We start from the raw sequence: 19,391 nt of genomic DNA, 5'->3' as shown, positions 1-19,391 counted from the left end.
ACCTGAAAATCGGTCTTGAGCATTTCTAAGAAATCATTTTTAATACTAGTAACTGGCTGGTGAGTATCATAGAGCAACAAGTAAGCTCAAAGCAAACAGATACTCTGAATTTGGTTTTTTCATATTTCTAGTTGTTGTCATTAAACTTCATGTGTGTTGCTGAGAATTTCAAAACAATGTGTATCACTCTGTCATTTCACTTTCTCTACAAATATGAGGTTTTGTACTTGTGTATGGAGTTGTCATGCTACTGATGTTTTTATTTCTTATCTAACTCCTTATCTCTGAACAACCCATATATTCAACTTTGAGTCTTGTTATATTTTTGTTCATTGACTGATTTTTATTTTTTGTTGCCTTTTTCATTGATTATCATTGACAACCTTCACTCCTCCCACCATTTTTGTTAATTGATATGCCTGCTATTAAGTTTTTCAGTGTACTTGTTTAACCATCATCAGTATTGTCACCATGAAATGTTACATAAGTTTGACAATGTTTATCTTTTGTATTGAGAGGTTCTGTTGCTTGTATTAACTACTGGGTAGGGGGTATGGTGGAGTAATCTGTGAGGCTGGTTACGGTGGCTTAACCTTTTAGCATTCAGGTTACCCTACTAAATGTAATGCTTATTTGTTCACATTATCTCATAGCATTGAGATTTCGATGATGTGATAAGTTATTTTAGAATGACATTGTAGGGCAGGTGTGAGAGGCTGGATCTGGTCATTTTGGACATAAAAGTGGGTAAAATATTTGGGCTGGATATAACCAGTTTAAATGCTACAGGGTTAAGTCTGTTGGTATTTTGATTTGGTGCAATATAGAAGAGAAAGGAAAACAAAATAAGTTTAATGGTAAAAGAAACAACTATGAAACTTAATATTTTGAGTGGTTTAGAGAGAGAGAGAGAGAGAGAGTTGTGATGTTTTCATGTGGCTGAGAGAGGAAATGGGAAGTTGTGTTTTTCCTTTTCTTCAAGGGACATTAATAAGTACAAGTAAAATGATTTCAACCAGAATTTGAAAACTCAATATGCATATATCAGTAACAACAACACAACACAGCACATATGTAACACAGTCACCATTCAATAAAATAACATATACTCCATATAATTTACACCCAACACAGCACAATATTACACAACTTTCCTAGCACAGAATCACACACCTACTGCACACATCATATGAAGATTAAACATTGAAATAACACCAGTAAACAAAACACATCTTCTGACAAAGGGAAGCAGATCTAAGACAATTTTCTACATTCCTAAAGGTCTATGTTGTGTTCAGACTGGGGCACAAAAGCACACAAAGTTGTGGTGTAAAAGCTTGCATGAAACTTAGGGTAAATTGTTTTCTAACATAGGCATGAGGTCATATATAGTTTTTGTGAGAAGGAATTGTTGACTACATGAGCCCTAGTAATCAGCTAGCATTTTATTTTATCAACACATCCACCCCGCATAATAATAATTAATTCTGGTTTTATTGGCCACAAGGGCTAATATAAATTAATGACATGTAAGGACAAAGACAGGACGAAGGTTACAAAGGGTTTTGTCCGAAAAGAAAACGTTCGTGTAAACAGTGAGGAAAACAGAAACAGTATAACAAATAAAACTCCCATAGTTTTATGTAAGGTTGTGTTTGAATGTATTATCCTTTTACTGACAGACAATCCAAGTCAGTGATCTTTTATCTATATATGTCTTTTATCTTTTGCAAGATTCTTTTTCAAATGAGGTTTAGGCCAATTACATTGAAAGGCATAATTTCAGTTCTTAATAATCATCATCATTTTCATCAATAGAGTTCACCCAAAATGGGAAAGCATAATCCATAGTTGAACCTGAACAGTCAAAGGTAGTATGTGTGACAATGCATACATCTTTATCTGTATATATATATATCTATATATATATGTATTTATATAGAACACAGCATAATGCATAATACTTGTGGCGTTTATAATGTAGATAATTCTATTATGTATTTAAAAGCCTTAGCTGTGGAGATTAAGATAATGTGAAAGCATCTTATTGTTTCATGATAACTCTTTTAATATCTACCAACCTGAGACTACCTTTAATACTAAATTGCTTGTTTTAAAATGTTCGCATCTCAATTAAAACCCTCCATCATATTAGAGCCTACTGTTCTAAACACTAGCTGAATATGAAAGCAACTAATTTTCAGTAAATAGTTCATGTTCTAATAAACTGTATGCTGCAGTGTGAAGAGGAGCCTAATATTTTTGGCCTAACCCTTTGTATCAAAGAAAAGGAAAAAGAATGCCAATAAGATATTCCTTTTGAATGAAAAGGCTTCCCTGAGACATCAGATTCCTCTCTTCTTAAGGCATATGAATTTATCTTAACTCATAAATATCACTAATTTTTACCTATAAAAGACCACCACAAGTTTCATTGTCTCTGTTCAAATTGTAATTTCCAGAGAGTATGAATTTAAAAAAATTTATTTTTGTAGAACATAGGCATACCACATATTGATTTCAAATTTTGGCACAAGGCCAGCAATTTTGGAGAGGGGTAAATCTATCACATCACCTCCAATGCTCAACTGGTTCTTATTTTATCGACCCTGAAAGGATGAAAAAAGGTGTACCATATATTAGATGCGAAACTGGCCTGTTGCTAACTAGTTAAGAAATACATATTGTCATTGAGTTCACATCTTCTCAAGATTGACTTTTCATTGTTCTGGTGCCAATAAAATAAAGTACCAATCAAATACTGGGGTTGATTTATTTGAATATATATTTCTCTCAAATTTGTTGTCTCATGCCAGTGTCAGAAATCATTATCATCATCAAAGTTTTAAGTTTAAATCTCAATAAGAATTTATTTTTCAAACTTATGGTTTGATAAAATATATACCAGTCAAATATTGATATTAATTTAATGACTAACTATACTTTCTCTCACAAATATTTGTAGGTTTTCTGCATTCGTTAAGAATCATTATTATTTAATGATCCCTAACCTAGAGACAAGACTATAGTTATGGTGGGCATAATTGTTTAAATCAACTTCAGCACTTGGCTGTAAAATTTACCTTAGCAGGATTTGATGTCTGAATGCAAAATAGTTTAACTAAATATCACAAGTCATTTTGTCCAGAGTTTGTTTTACTAATTTTTTTTTTGTTTCATTATTAATAATAAACTTTAAGATAAAAGCAAAAGGTTAGAAGTTTTAAGGGTAGAAGTTAGTTGAGTATATTAACAGCAGTACTTGACTGGTACTTTATTTTATCAACACATGAAGGAAGACAAAGTTAACATTAGCGGGATTTAAACACAAAGTACTTTTTCTACTCTACTTTTGTTATTCATACTAAACATTATTAGTTGTCTGAAATAAAGTACCGAACTAAATGACATGTAGTATGTAGTTTTGTCCTCTTTCGTGCTGAGTTGAAATCCTGTCAGAGGCTGATGTCACCTTCCATCTTTCTAAGATAAGCATCAAGCATGATGGCATTACTTTAGATGGCTGTGTCCCTTTTCTAAAAATTTTTTGACTGTTTGCCAATGTAGAAAATCATTTTTTAAGTTTTTGTTTTCTTGATGTTTTCATTATGAGGTATTCTTATTGTGACCATAAATTAATAATCTGTTTTATTTCTTCTTTTCCAGTTGGCTCTTTTGATGGTTGACACGTTCAAGTCAATATCGGTGAACCAACTTTAATGGTCTGGTGGTTTTGTTACCTGAGAAACAAAGACCTACAGCAAGAACTGGCCTATTCTTTTTTTTCCAAGGATCATCTGTTATCCACCAGACTTTATTCTTTTGAGCTGACCATCTGTGATAAGTTATTCATAAAAATCTTGAATATTTGTGATAAAACACTGCATTAAATGTTAAACCTTCTGCAAGAGTTATTTCAATATAATTTCAGATCTTCCTCTTCTTGCAGAATCCTAAATTTTTTTTTTTCTGTTACCTTTTAGCAGTACTTTCCCATTTGGTTCCTTATTGTTATCTTGGTTTTTCTCCACTCCTGTTACTGTTTACATTTAGTCTGTGCATTGATGCGTGTTATGCCATAATGGTACGATTTGCTGATTCCACTGGAAGTCCTGCAAAGAATCTAAATCAGTCAGCTTACATTCCAACCACATATTATTGCAATGTAGAAACTCCTATACACTGTTCTCACTCCTCTCACATAATTGGTACTCATATTGAACGGTAAAGAAATACATTTATATAGTATGTACAATATGGAAATTTCTCAAGCAGAGTATCCATTTGTAAGCAATGTGGCCAGTGAAGTAGGGGAAAAAATACATGGCCACTACCCCACAATACACCAGGAAATAAATGGGGGCATGAAAAATACCTACAGCCAGCAGCTTCTAAATCGCAATTTGTGCATTTTGGAAGAGAGCATCACTGACAGTCAGGAGTTGTACAGACAAGAAAAGGGAATGGATTCAGCCTTAGTAAATGGTGATTACGACACATTGCCAATTGATGAAGGCTGCAGTGAGTATTATGAAAATGCTGGTGATGATCATGAGGACTGCCCAATGGACGAAGAATCTATTCAACTTCGACAGACGCCTGAAGCTATGGATGAAGACAATGCTGTGACTACCTCTGAAACTAACCACATGGACCTTGAAAATGCCAACAATATAAACTCTCTGTATAGCAGCCGGTTGAATTCAAAGGGTTTGAGTTTGAATTTAAACTGTACTCCTTCTGAAGAACAAAATGGTTACCCCATAGAGAATGGACATGTTATAGATTCCACTCCCAAGCAGTTATGCAAGTCAAAACACAAAACTAAACCACCTCCAGCTAAACACTCGTGGTTATTACGACTGTTTGAATCAAAACTTTTCAACATGTCCATTGCTATATCTTACCTTTATAATTCCAAAGAGCCTGGAGTTCAGATATATATAGGTAAGTAGACTTAAAACTATTTTACTTTTCTCTCTTTTTTTTTTTTTCATTTCGTTTGGATTTTTCAAACCCATACCACTGTCTTGATATTGATGAAAATAAAATATGTGCATGTGCACAACATTGATATGCATACAGACATAGATGTGCACATATATAGGAACACATGCAAGACCATAGGAAACAAACACACACACCATCATCCATCATCATCACCGTCTTGAAACTTATTGTCTATCAAGGCAATTTTTCTGTAGCCAGAGACCTATTCTGTTGCCAACTCTTATTTTCCAGTAAGGTACTATTTCCTCTGATTTCTCAAATGCTCAATGGTTGGACATTGAGCATTCACTTAGGTATGAACAGTGACATTATAGAGATCAGATAGGATTGATGGGTGGATCTAGATAGTCATCACCTATTCTTCCCTACCTTCCCTCCAATGTATACTTACCATCCCTCAACACTTGTTCCTCATTCATTATATTCACCCCTCCCACCCATTTTCCACTTCTAACCATTCCTCACTCTTCACATACACCCTTGTAACCTTTACCCACCTGTGCATTCCCTTTTCTTCTATCCTTACTCAATTCTGCTCACTTCCTACATTGAAGGCCCACTCTGACACCACATCATCACCATTTTATTTCTCATTCCAACTTCACACTGTTTACTTCCACTCTCTCTTTCCTAAAATGTGAGTAGTCCTGTAATTTGTCTCCAAGAAGATACCTGTTCCTGTCCCTCTATCATACTTTAATTTCTAGCCCCTTACCCAGTTCCCTCAATACTACACCACCCCTACTCAGTTGAGTGGGGTCTTGTCTTATGTTTCAATTGATGACCTCATTAGTCCATCTGTATGTTTCCAGTCATCATCATTAACACCTCTATCAATGCCACCACTGCAACTAGACTTTTTTTACTATTTGAACTACTTTCCTTAATGCAAAAGGTAGATGGGTACATATTATTATATCAATAGATAATCTACATGTATTGAGTACTCTTCTCTCTGTTCATCACAATTCAGTGTGTGTGTGTATACATGCACACACCATCACCACCATTGTTTTGATATCCACATTTCTCTGCTTGCATGAGTTGGATAGAATTTGTTGAGACAGATATTCTACAGCTGAATGCCCTTCCTGTTGTCAACTCTCACTGGTTTGCAAGTAAAATAATGATAATATTTTCTCATAGCCAGACATCTTTTCACTGGAGATTAGAAGGACTGCCACTTGTTTGATAGTATGTTCATTTACAACTATCATGCAATGTCAAAAGAAGGAGACACTAACATATGCACTTACACACACACACACATGTGCGTGTGACTAGCTTTCAGTTTCTGTCTATCAAATCCACTCACAAGCCTTTGGTCAGCTTGTGACTATAGTAGAATATACTTGGTCAAGGTGCCAAAAAATCATGTAATTGGGAAGGAAACTTCTGAACTACAGAAATATGCCTGCAACATAATCATTTTACATCTGTTTTTTTTCAGCTGGATTGATTTGAATGGGTTTTCAGTGTTAGTCTGTTCTTATTTCCCTCTTTGGTGGGTTGGTCCTTTGCACTTAATGTGGGTTGGTCCTTTGCATCTTATTGTTCCACCAGCTCTAGAGACGTTGTGTTCTTCTCAGTGGAACTGAGTAGTTCTTGTTACCTTATGCTGTCTTTCTTCATTTACCTATTTGTAGCTGAGAGGTTGTTTTGTCTCTGGCAAATCTAAAGTGTTCCTTGTTTCTAGAGTTATATCCATTCCTTTCTTTCCATACAACTGGATGGGAAGAAGAGGACTAGGGTAATAGGAGTGTAGGAATAATAGGGTTAGAGTGATAGGAATATGGAAGTAACGGAGGAGAGAGAGAGAGAGTGCTACATGATGGTTGTTAATAAGGAGAGTGAATAGAAATAATATAACAGGGAAGGTAATTGAGGAGGGAATTTTAGGAGAGGACCAGTGCAATAGGGTGACAGAAGTGATTAACAGAGTGATAGGAGCAAGGGTTTCATGGGAGAAAATGACAGACAGCTATATGATGGTTAGTAGAGAGAGAGATAGAAAGAGAGTGTGTGTGTGTGTGTGTTAAGAGTGATAAATTTTAATAACAAATAATAGAAGTGAGAGATGGTGAGCAAGAGATAGGCGACGAGCTGGCAGAATCGTTAGCACGCCGGGCAAAATACTTAGCGGTATTTCGTCTGCCGTTACGTTCTGAGTTCAAATTCCGCCGAGGTCGACTTTGCCTTTCATCCTTTCGGGGTTGATAAATTAAGTACCAGTTACGCACTGGGGTCGATGTAATCGACTTAATCCCTCTGCCTGTCCTTGTTTGTCCCCTCTGTTTAGCCCCTTGTGGGCAATAAAGAAATAAGAGATAGGCGATAGTAAGAGGTGTTGAATATGAACTGATATAATTCATTACACTCTTGTTGCACAAGTAACATAATAGGAAAGTGTGTGTTATGAGTAAATAAAGGTTCAAATTTAGATTTAAACACCCTTTCTGTGCATATGTGTATTGTTGGTCTTTCTATCTACACACGAACATAGAAACACATACATATGCAAAGATACAGAAACGTGTGTGTATTTATACATGCACATACAATAATACAAATATATATAGATATAGATGTGCATAGAAATGCATACATATAGTAGATAGACATACATATATTTGCACAAACACACATGCACCTTCATATGCACATCGATGTAAGCAAATACGAACAGGTTTGCACACCTACAAAACTATATATATTTTTTATAACTGAAATGAAGATCTATAAAATTATAAATTTTAGTGGGGTTTTTTTTTGTGTGAAGGTTAAACTTGTCCAAAAGTGAGTTCAATCCTTGGCATGCGATGCTCTGGTTGCAACCTGCTTACTTCAACTAATCAATCTGAATAATGATCTCTGTTGAGTGACTTTCTGATGCACTTTTTTTTTATGAAGAATGAGCTGCAGTTGATTGCCCAACTTCTCTCCTTATTTGGTTGATATCCTTATTTTTTAGAAAGAATGAAACACAGTCAACTTTCAGTGGAATTGAACCACAATGTTTGAGATACTAAACTAAATATTATAAAGCCTGTTTTGGGTCCCTTTACAAATCTCTACCTCTCTTCTTTAAAGAAACGGGCTTATAGAAGTGTGAATAGATACTTGTACAACTCAATAAGCTGCTATATTTGAGGCAAGGTCAGCCATTCATTTTCAGCACTGCAGAAGACAGTTGTTCAGTAATCCTGCCGATGATAGTCAAACCCATGGTTCTCATTTCCAACTAGGTGGACTGGGCCTTTGACAATTAATTACCAGTAACTGGATATGAATTGTGAATCCTTAGTCTGGTAATCTACTACTCTATCAATTCAGCTAGGCCAAACATTTGTGCCAGTGTGTTAATAGAAGGAGATATGATTCTTTTAATGCAATCATAGAAGTTTTTGATCAAGTGACTTTGTTATAAGCTTTTTGTTGGTGTTTTCAGATCTTGCTTTATATATAACTGTACATATAGCTTTATATATTGCTGTTCATACTTCAAACAATGCAGCTGTCCTCTCTTGAATGTAGACAAGTGTTTGGTTCATGGGTATGAACCACACACTCGTCTCATTAGAGTTGTCCTTTTTGATGAGCAAGCATCTAAGAGAGAGGAGACTTAATTAACTACAATTACATTAAATGAATAAATTAAACATTTTATCAAAGAAGCTGTGAAGAATCTGACCTACATTTCAGTGAAGTTAGTCAGAATTACAATGGGTTTCTAAGGTACAGTTACAGGTTGAATGAAGTGTGAAATCATTGGCAAGAAAATTTGTGATACAGAAGTCAGTCTCTGCTGTTTATTGTGATAAAAATATTCTGTTGTATGTCATATATAAACCTGCTAAACCAGTATTTTTATGTTTATTGTGGTGGTGGTGGTTAGTTGAGTGTGATGAGTTGAGGTAGTCGAGGTTGTGTGTGAGCTGAGATAGTTTGAGGATGGTGATGTGGTGGTGGTGGTTGTGGCGGTAGTTGTTGTTTAGCCCTAGGTCAGTCCTGATTGATGAGATGTATGATCAAATGCATTCTAGCTGTCATTTGCAGAAAGTTAATTGTTACAACATATAGCAAAAATATCATTAGTCACTTTACAAACTGAAAGATTCATTACAGACTAAGTTTATAACTATTATTGTAATCATGCATTACAGAACTAGATCTTGGATTCACTGTCATATTCTTGGTAAATAAATTGTTAATTTTCTCAGGGACTTCTCCAAATGCAGTTATTGAAGAGGTACTAGTAAGGCAAAAATAAGTTAACTTTTAAGTTATATCATTGTTGGTGAATAACCACAAATCTTAATGTCATTGAAATAATGATTTTGCTGCTTCAGTTTATAGCATAGTATCAGTGGCTAACAATTTTCAGGGGAATGTATAGTATGAAACTGATTAGCATGTTTACTTACACTGAACACTTATGTGTTTATTTTCAGGATTGTCCTTGTCAGGAGTGTTTTTATGTTTTATTTAGTGGTGGGAGGAGCCAATTCCTATTTCCTTTATAGGCCCTCTCGGACTGTTGTGAGGTTGATGTCATTGGTGTTCCTCTTGGATTTCTTGAGGTTGATAACTGTAGGAAGTATATGAGATGAGTGGGAGTATTAGCAGTTTGTAGTTTTTGGGTGTTTGTATTAAAGTGATTTTTGTAGAATAAGATGTGGGGGAAAATGGCAAGAGGAGGTTTGGTAGTTGCCAAGGTGGAGATGGTTCATAAAAAAAAAAAAAAAAAAATCAAGTCAAAAAAGCGTTATTGTAATAGCATTAGAAGAGACTAAAAAGTAATAGAGGCCGTTTGAGAGTCAGTGGTTGCAATGTGTTGGTGAGTAAATCATTGCCAGTCAGCAGCATGGTTGCTTTGGAGGATGTGATCTGTGATGATTGTTGTGTGTTTGTAGCGACAGCATCAGTGTTTCATGCAAGTGGTTAATGAGTACTCGACTAAGAGTTGCACTAGAGCTTTGTAAAGGATCAGCAACTAACCTGAGCTGAATGTTTCAACCCTAAAGCCTTGTCTTCAGGAGGTAGTTTCAAAGAATGTTATGTATGTGAGATTGACATGAAAGGAGATCAGATTGTGATGCCTACTTTGTTGGGGGGGGGGTTCTTGTAGTAATGTTGAGGAATTTAGTTGTATGTTGGTTATGCATAGTGAGGAAGTTGTGTTAAACTGTCTTTGACATTTTCATTATGAAATAATGCTTCAGAGGGAGGTGGTCTCTTTCTTTTGTTTTTGTTCATTATCATCATTTAACGTCTGCTCTCCCTACCCACTTTTATTGATAAGTCAGAGGAAGAGGGGCCTCTGAAATTGAAATTGGTGGGAGGAACTTATCCTACAAATGAAGAACTGATTTGAATGCATGCAACAGAGCAGACTCTGTTAAAGACACTCAAGGGTCAGGTGGTGTTATTAAACCTGATGAGGGATTATGTCTACTATACATGAACAGGATTGGTTTCTTATAGACTTCCACATAATTTGCATTGCCTGTCAAATTTCACTCATTCATATTCCACTATGAATTTCACTCAGCTGAAATTTGTTGTTGCATCTAAGCCATATCCTAGCATTTCTCCCCCCCCCCCACTCTCTCTCTCTTGGCTGGGTATTGGTTGACTGTTTCCTGCTTCTCATAAAAGTGGGTGAACCCAAAGTATAATTGTTGCAGTTTTTGAATGTACTTATGTTATCATCTGCTTGATATCTATATAATATATTCATGCATTATCTTTTATTGAGATTGAGAATTTTTGGGGTTTGGGGTATGAGACTGAATGAAGACGACCAAATGTAAGAATGTTGAATTCAAATGATCTAAAAAATCAGAATTCTGAGAGCTTGAAAGATCAAATTCTCGGAAAACTGAATTTTTTAATATTTTGGGAGAAAACATGAAAATCAGCCTTAAATATTTATTAAGTTTTAAAAGGGACTTCATTCAAGAATCCTATTGTGATGTATTTCCTCTTTATTATGATGTGTCGGAATAACTACTTATAAGAAAAATTGTACTTTAAAACGGAGTTTATTTGAAAAACATACTACATCAGTAAACTATTTTAGGAAAAAAATAAGAGGTAAAATAGTCTCAAAAACATTTACTCAACTGTTTTAAAATGGTGTTTATTAGAGAACCATAACATCTGTTTTTTATAATGTTGTATCAAAATAACAAAGGCACACAAGATATAGTGAATGTATTTACTTACAAAATAATAATAAGTCTTTTGTGAAAGAAATACAATATTGAAGGCATAAATAGTTTATCAAATACTTCATTCTTTAAATTCTCTCATTTTAAAATGTTTTTCTTCTTCTTTCAATACAAAACCAGTTGAATTTTGATTGACTCAAGCAGTAGCTTATTTCTCTGTACCTTCACTCTTTCACTTCATAATACCAACATAAAATTCAGTTTTTCAATTGTTTGATTTGTTCATATTTGTATTAAAAGAAAGGAAGAAAACTGTTAAATAATGAAAATTCACTTATATCTTTGATATCATATCCCTACAATATACTTCTGATATATTTATTTTATAAGTAAATATGCACACCATATCGCATTTGCTTTTGTTATTCTGATGCAACATGATGAAAATAAATATGTATAGGCACAGGCATGGTTGTGTGGTAAGAAGCTTGCTTTCCAATTACATGGTTCCAGGTTCAGTCCCACTGCATGCACCTTGGGCAAATATCTTTTGCTCTTCCTTCAGGTTGGGTAACCATGTGTCTCCTTTACAGTAGCACACCTATTTCTGTCCTCATTTCTCTCTCTCTGGCCGGGTAACCATGTACCTCCCCTACAGTAAGATACCTGTTTCTATCTCCCTGTTTCACTATAACCTTTCATCTGTCACAAGATCCCCTCCTCCAATGCCTCCTCCCTTCTCAAAGGATCTTTGTCTTACAAGTTACATGGTGACCCTGCCAGAGCTGGTGCCACTTAAAAAAACATCCAGTCCACACTTTAAACTGGTTGGCATTTGGAAGGGCATCCAGCTGTAAAAACTATGTCAAACTGACCTCATCTGTGCTTATGCCATGTAAAAAGCATTCAATTCATTCTGCTTGGTGGTTGGTGTTAGGAAGGGCATTCAGCTGTAAAAACCCTTCCAAAACAGACTCAAAAGCCTGCTGCAGGCTCCTGCCTGGCCAGCTCCTGTCAAACTGTTCAGTTTATGTCAGCATAGAAGACGGATATTAAATGATGATGATGATGATGACTGTGTTTGTTTGATGTGCGTGTCTCTGTTTGTCCCCTGCTACTTGTTTTACAACTGGTGTGTTTACATCCTTGTAACTTAGCAGTTCAGAGACCGGTAGAATAAGTACCTGGCTTAAAAAAAAAAAAAGTATTGGGATTGATTCATTCAACTAAAAATTCTTCAAGGCAGTGCCCCAGCATGGCTGCAGGCTCTTTCCCTCTCTTGGTTGGGTAAACGTGTACCTCCTCTATAGCAAGGCACCTGTTTCTGTCTCTGTGACGCTCTAATCCTTCATCATCTGACTCAAGAACACCTCCTCCCTTCTCAAAATTCCTTGTCTTACAAGTTACTTGGTTACCCTGCCGGTGCTGGTGCCATGAAAAAAACATCCCATCCACACTGAAGGGGTTGGCATTTAGAAGGGCATCCAGCTGTTAAAATCATGTCAAACTGACTTCGTCTGTGCTTGTGCCACGTAAAAAGCACTCAGTCCACTCTACAGGATGGTTGGTGTTAGGAAGGGCATCCAACTGTAAAAACCCTGCCAAAAACAGACACAGAAACCTGGTGCAGGCTCCTGCCTGGTCAGCTCCTGTTAAACCATCCAGCCCATGCCAGCTTGGAAGACAGACATTAAATGATGATGATGAATGAATTCCCTTTTAAAACCATAAATAAATCTCTTTAAAATTGTCTTTCATTTTATTTTCCACCAAAATATTTCAAAGCTCAGTATTCTGAGCATTTGGTCATAGATAACAAAGATGTTAATTAGTGCACCTCAACTCTGCATGATTAGACTTGTGGCACAGAAGTAAACAAATCTAATTTATACTGCATCTTTGGCTATTGTATTTCCATTGTCTGTTGTGTACTGGTATAAAAATGTGATTACCTTTCTAAAGCCAGTAGAAGACTGTGACAGTTAGCAATTCATGTAACTACAAGAATGGATTGAACCAATGAGAGAATTTGTTTGTAGTTGCTCAACTTGCTTGAAATAATGACCAAATCTTCACTGGAGAAATGTGTAATAAAATATTAATGAATAAAAGAAAAAGCTGTACGAGCATGACTGGAATATCTTTTAACAAATATTTACTGAGTCATGGTTGACCTGAGATTAAACAAATGAGTATGGCCTAGAACTTATCTTTATTGGATAGATTTTGTTTGATTTAGCTGGTGTGTGTGTGTGTGTGTGAGATGGTGACTTGGTGATGTCATTAGTGCATCAGATAAAATATTTTGTGGTATTTATTACTGCACTGTGTGATCTGAGTTAAAATCCTGCCAAAATGAATTTTGCCTGTCATTCTTCCAGGTCAAAGTACTAGGCTTGAGTGATGAACTGATGAAAATATTAGAACATCAGATGGGACACTTTGTGGTTTATATTGTGGCTCTTTGCTTGCTGAGTTCAAATCTTGACATGGGTGATAGACAATCTGTTGCCCAGTTTAACAAACACCATTTGGTCCTTGAGTGTCTTTTGTTGAATTCCTTCTACATTTAGCTGAGCATCTAGGTAACTCTTACTTTAAGCAGTGTAAAAAGCCCTGTAATGAGTTAGCCCTTTCTTCCTGACAAAGATGCAAAAACCAAAACAATTAACAGAAATTAGTGGTGGTCTCTGTTGGCAAAAAGTATTGTAGTGATGTTGGTAAATTTGGATCAGTTTGATGATGTGGGGAAGAAGAAAATGCTGTGGTTTTACAAACCATTTTTCTGAGAGAGTGAAAAATGTTTTTTTAAAGCTTTAATACTGAGTTACAAATATCTATATTCTATGTATGTATGTAGGAATGCAGATATGCCACCACCTAGACAAAAGTCAGCTTTTGCAAAAGAAACAGAGTTTCTTTGTTAGAATTCTAGCAACGCAGTAACAACAATAACAATATTAACTCTGCAATCTTGAACTTTAGAAGAGATTTGCATATTCTAACTGTCCTGCTTAAGAATTACATTGTGTGTATATGTGTGTGCACACACATTTTTATGTGTATGTATCTGTTGAATTTGCATTGGTAAAAATGTTCAGCATATCGTATACATGCATGTATTGTGTGTGTATATACATTTGTCTATATGTTTGTAAAAGGTTGGAGAAGAGGAAGAATGAATATGCAAATGCATTTGATTGTGTATAGGTGTTGGAGAGATGGAACGAATGCAGCTGTGTGAAGATCAGAAAGATAAAATGTATGTATGAATATCTAGTACACAACTTGTTGCTTTGCGATTTCTTTTATGTTCACCTCAGTGCTACTGCAATTGTACCAGCTGTTACTTAGTGTTACTAGTGTGCATTGTCAGTCAGTCACTGATTTGTGTCAGTGTGTATTTAGTACTTGCTGAGAAGGTTCATTGTGTTATGAGGTTATGGTGCTCTTGTTTTTAACCTATTTACTCTGGATACAAATCTTTACCAGCTCCCAGCTGGACTTTCTTGTCAGTGAATTAAAGTAAGATATACACATTCCCTGGTAAGATATACACATTCCCTGGTAAGATATACACATTCCCTGGTAAGATATACACATTCCCTGGTAAGATATACACATTCCCTGGTAAGATATACACATTCCCTGGTGAGATATACACATTCCCTGGTAAGATATACACATTCCCTGGTAAGATATACACATTCCCTGGTAAGATATACTCATTCCCTGGTAAGATATACTCATTCCCTGGTAAGATATACACATTCCCTGGTAAGATATACACATTCCCTGGTAAGATATACTCATTCCCTGGTAAGATATACACATTCCCTAGATATGGATATGATCAGGATGCATTATAGTGGCTTATCTGTCAAGATGTGCTATAAAGTTGTTCTGTTGCATAAGATCAAGGCATACTATAGAGACTTGGTTATGGAATAGGATTGAAATGTATTATTTAAGCTGTTTTGTTGGTTAAGATTAAGATGTATTACAAAGTCTAAGGAATAAGATTAAGGTGTATTATAGTGATTGTTTTATAAGATAGGGTCTATGTGTATAACTGAAACCATTCTATGGGAAAGGATCAAGATATACTCTAGAGCTATGATTCTCAGCCAGGGTCCATATGGTGTTTGGGGGGGGGCAATTTAGTCTCCTGATCATAATCAAGATACCATATAAATTATTCTGTTAATCGTGATCCAGATATACTAGATAGGTGTATTTAAATGTTAGATTTAATCCGTGGTTGTTAGGGTTGGGTACTGATGTCCTGCCTGACAAAGCAATTAAAGATCATTCTGATATTTAAAAACCTCTTTCTGCCTACACAAGTGTATGAAAAGAATATTTGAAAACATAACCAGTTTTCAGTTTGTGTTAATATGTTATTGATAATATATTATGACAAATAATTTAAGTTCACAGCTCTTTTAAGTAAGAAACAGCTGTCTATAAGCACTTGTCTGAACAGTCTGTTGTTGTCAATCCTTAAAGAAATAAATTAAATCCACTTTGATGAGGTTCAGGGGTCTAATCTCAGGACCTCAAACCACATCATTCAGGAGATGACGAAGAACAAGGATGATTAGAGATATGCATTTCTCAAAAAGACTTGCCCATCTTGACAAAACTAATTCTGAAAGCACAATGTGTATCTAAATGAAAACATACCAAAGAATACAGTGGAGTATGATTAAGTTTTTTGGACCTATTGGATCCTGTCAAACCATCCAACCCATGTCTGCATGGAACATGGATGTTGATTGATGATGTAGCACAGAATACAATGTCTTAATGTTCCTGAGTGTCACTGTATCAGAAAATAAAAGCTAGGATAGTCACATCTAAAGTGGCTTTGAGTTATAGTCTACTTGATTTGAGCTGATCAGTGCTGGGGGAAAAAAAAGAAAAAAAGAAAAAAAAAAAACTATAAATTATCTTGTCTTTTTGTTTTTGACTACTGTGTCTTGTCACCTAGGCTGGATAATAGTTTTGTTGCATAATTTTGTTGTTGCCTGTTAGTGTTTTGACAGTCATGAGAAGTATCTAAGTGTGTGTGTGTGTGTATATATATATACATTTGACTGCGTGTTTGCTTGTATGTTTGATTGTGTTGTAGCCGTGTGAGATTGTATATTAGCTGTATGTAATTTCACAAGTATGAAAACAAAGAAAATAGTATAGAGAACACAGGTTTGAAGTATTATACCTCCCAGCTATAAGCAATAATACTTCCATCATATCTTTATTATTGTGTGTGTGCGTGTGATTAAAATGTTTATTAGGAGAGGATTGTGTCCACGAAAGATTTCAAGTGATACTTACCACTACTTTTACACAACTTAGGTAAATGTCATTGAAATTATAGCAAAATATCTTGTCTGCCTTTGATTCATTTTTCAGAAATTAGTATTGTTACAAAGTGTACTTCTTAAGCTACAAAACAATAGTTGTGATAATTATAATTGGAGCCATGAATATCATTAAAAAAAAGAAAGACAATGCTTGAAAGAAAAGAATCTTTCACTTCTTATCTAACATCACAAGAAATATAAAAAGAAATAATCTTGAAGCAAAGTGTATTTACTTGGGGAAGTTTAGATGTGTGTGTGTGTGTGTGTGTATATATATATATATATATATGTGTGTGTGTGTGTGTGTGAGTTTATATTTTAACCTATTTCTAAATGAGGTAATATTTTCCTGTAGCTGGACAATGTTTTTTTCACATTAAAAATGAAGACATCACTTATATGATGGTGACACTTGTTTACAACAGTCATGTGATCTCAAGACAAAGAGTCAGCTCATGCTGACATGTGTGCATGTCTACCAAAATCCTCTCACAAGGCTTATATATGTACAAGTATGTGTGTGTGCATGTATAAGCATGAATATTCTTATACTTTTATTTGTAAATGCTTGCAAAGTACTTTTTTTGGTTAATACTTAGTTCTAGTTTCATGACACAAACTGAATAGGACTCTTGCAGATAAGATTCCTATATGATCTCCTACCTATTCCTACTTGACAGCTAAGTGAACTGTGGCAATGCAGAAGATAGTGTTCTACTTAGAAACACCATAAAATACCTGTAACAGATTTGAAAACAAAACCTTATGGCTTAATAAGGTGCATCTTTGCTTGCATGGTAAGAAGTTTGCTTCCCAACCATATGATTTTAGGTTCAGTCCTACTTCATGGCACCTTGGGCAAATGTCTTCTACTATAGCCCTAAGCTGACTGAAGCCTTTTAAGTGGATGTGGTTGACAGAAACTGAAAGAAGCCTGTTGTATGTATTTGCTTGTTACTGTCTCCTTGTCTTGACATTGTGTAATTGTTGTAGGTGAGTGTCACCACCCTGTAAGTAGGATCCTTCATTTCTTCTCTTCTGAGGCATGTTTGGTCATTAGGAAATATTACTTTGCCTAGAAACATATTAAAGTTGGTAACAGAAAGAACATCTGGCTGTAGAAAATCCACCTCAGTATGCAAGTATGGAAAAATGGATGTTAAGTAATGGTGAATTAGAGTAGTAAGAACAATGCCTATAACCTTTTGCAAAGTTTCCATGACTAGTAGCAGAGAAAGAGACGATAAAACTCTCATGGGTCATGTTTAGATCAGAGATCTGATCTGAAAACTTGTAACTGTATGGGTCCCACTAAAGGTACCCTAGGTCCAAGCAGTTGTTTCAAAGCAGATGTTGGATTAAGTCTACTATTGAAATATATTCAGTGGGCTTCTTCATAGTTTCCATCTACTCACTTTCACTCACAAGGCTTGGTTTGATTTGAGTTTATGATAGAAAGCATCTGTTAGAGGTGTTGCAGTGAAGGATTGAGCCTGGATCCATGTAATTGCAAAGCAAACCTTTTTAGTCACACCTCTATGCTTGTATCTATTTGAATCCTTGATTTCTTAATATAGGCTGTATGTCAAATATTTTTTTTTCACTCATCCATATCGCCTACACACTGTGAGTTTGGCCTTGTTTGTGTAGGTGGGTATGAGTGAATGCATGTAGGTGGGTATGAGTGAATGCAGGTGAAAATGATATGCATTCTAAAAACAAAACAATAGGTCTGAAAAATATAAAAAGATACAGCTCAAACAAAGAAAGCAACAGGTTACGTGAGAATATGTAAGAAACTAGGACTAGGTTTGACTGACTTAGTAAATACTTGAAGTATTGACAAATAGTAATAGTAGTAGTAGTAGTAGTGTGCGTGGTTCATAAGATATGGTGAAACAAATTAATCACTATTTTCTCTCCCAATTTTTTAACAATTAGTTCTAAGGCAGTGATGAAGTCTTCTAAGCCTTTAAAAGTAACAGCCAAATCTCCCTCTGATCACATCTTCTCATTCTTAAAAATGGGACTCTGACACTGAAAATGTAGTCCTAGGTATACTTTGTTTGAAAAAAAAATTGGGATGGTCATGGTTGGAGCAATTTTGATCATATGTCTGTTTGGTCAGAGCTAGCATGATATCAAAAGTAAAGTTATTTCCAAGCCACTGAAGGAGCCTCTATACGCTCCACTCAACCTGCTAGAAATAACAACCTAATCTGACCCGAATTACATAATATAGTCCTTGGTGCACTACTATATCTGATGGGATGGTGACAGCTGGAAGATCTTTGATTGGTAGGTCTGTCAATGGAAGACTGAAGTGAAGTTAAACCACAACTGCAACATAATTAGCTTTCTACAAATTTTTAACCAGCTTGGTTAAGGCCAAGCTGGAGTGCCACCCTTAATATTATTCTTTCAACACATTATGAATATGCGTTGTTTACAACTTCCTCACCTTGTGGTGTGTATCTATAATATGTAAATGGATTAAGTTGTGGACTATCTGGCATCTCTTAATCCATCATTATCATTTAGCTGATTAGTCATCCATTCCATGACTACTACCATGGCTATATCTGGTATTATCTCTGACTCTACCATCCTACTACTAGTATTATTCCTAACCCTCAACAGCCACACCGACATTACCATCACTATTAATAGCAACACCTTTGGTTCTTTTACTAACAGTCTCCCTTAAATCTTACTCCTACTGTTATAAAAACACAGAAAGGACACATTGGACAATGTAGTCCATGAAATATAAAAAGACAGAATGGTCAGAGCTGGAGAAGATAGGAGGGTCACTGCATAGATCTGCTTGATCAGGATT

The 19,391-nt window shown here is 35.5% G+C and overlaps 1 protein-coding gene across 4 annotated transcripts in view; it reads left to right on the top strand.

Annotated features, from left to right (window-relative positions):
• LOC106875522 (phosphatidylinositol 4-kinase beta) overlaps positions 1-19,391 on the top strand; it is a 130,211-nt gene that overhangs the window by 44,931 nt on the left and 65,889 nt on the right. For all 4 annotated transcript variants that reach the window (XM_014923714.3, XM_014923712.3, XM_089350924.1 and 1 more), the window contains exon 2: positions 3,667-4,947. In XM_014923714.3, the coding sequence (XP_014779200.1) occupies positions 4,248-4,947 (700 nt within the window). In that variant the 5' untranslated portion in view covers positions 3,667-4,247. The remainder of the gene's footprint in view (positions 1-3,666; positions 4,948-19,391) is intronic.

This window comes from Octopus bimaculoides, chromosome 4, assembly GCF_046866305.1.
Source record: "Octopus bimaculoides isolate indiv1 chromosome 4, ASM4686630v1, whole genome shotgun sequence".
NCBI lineage: Eukaryota > Metazoa > Mollusca > Cephalopoda > Octopoda > Octopodidae > Octopus > Octopus bimaculoides.
Note: the sequence above shows the minus strand (reverse complement) of the source record. Positions and strands in the feature narration are given on the sequence as shown.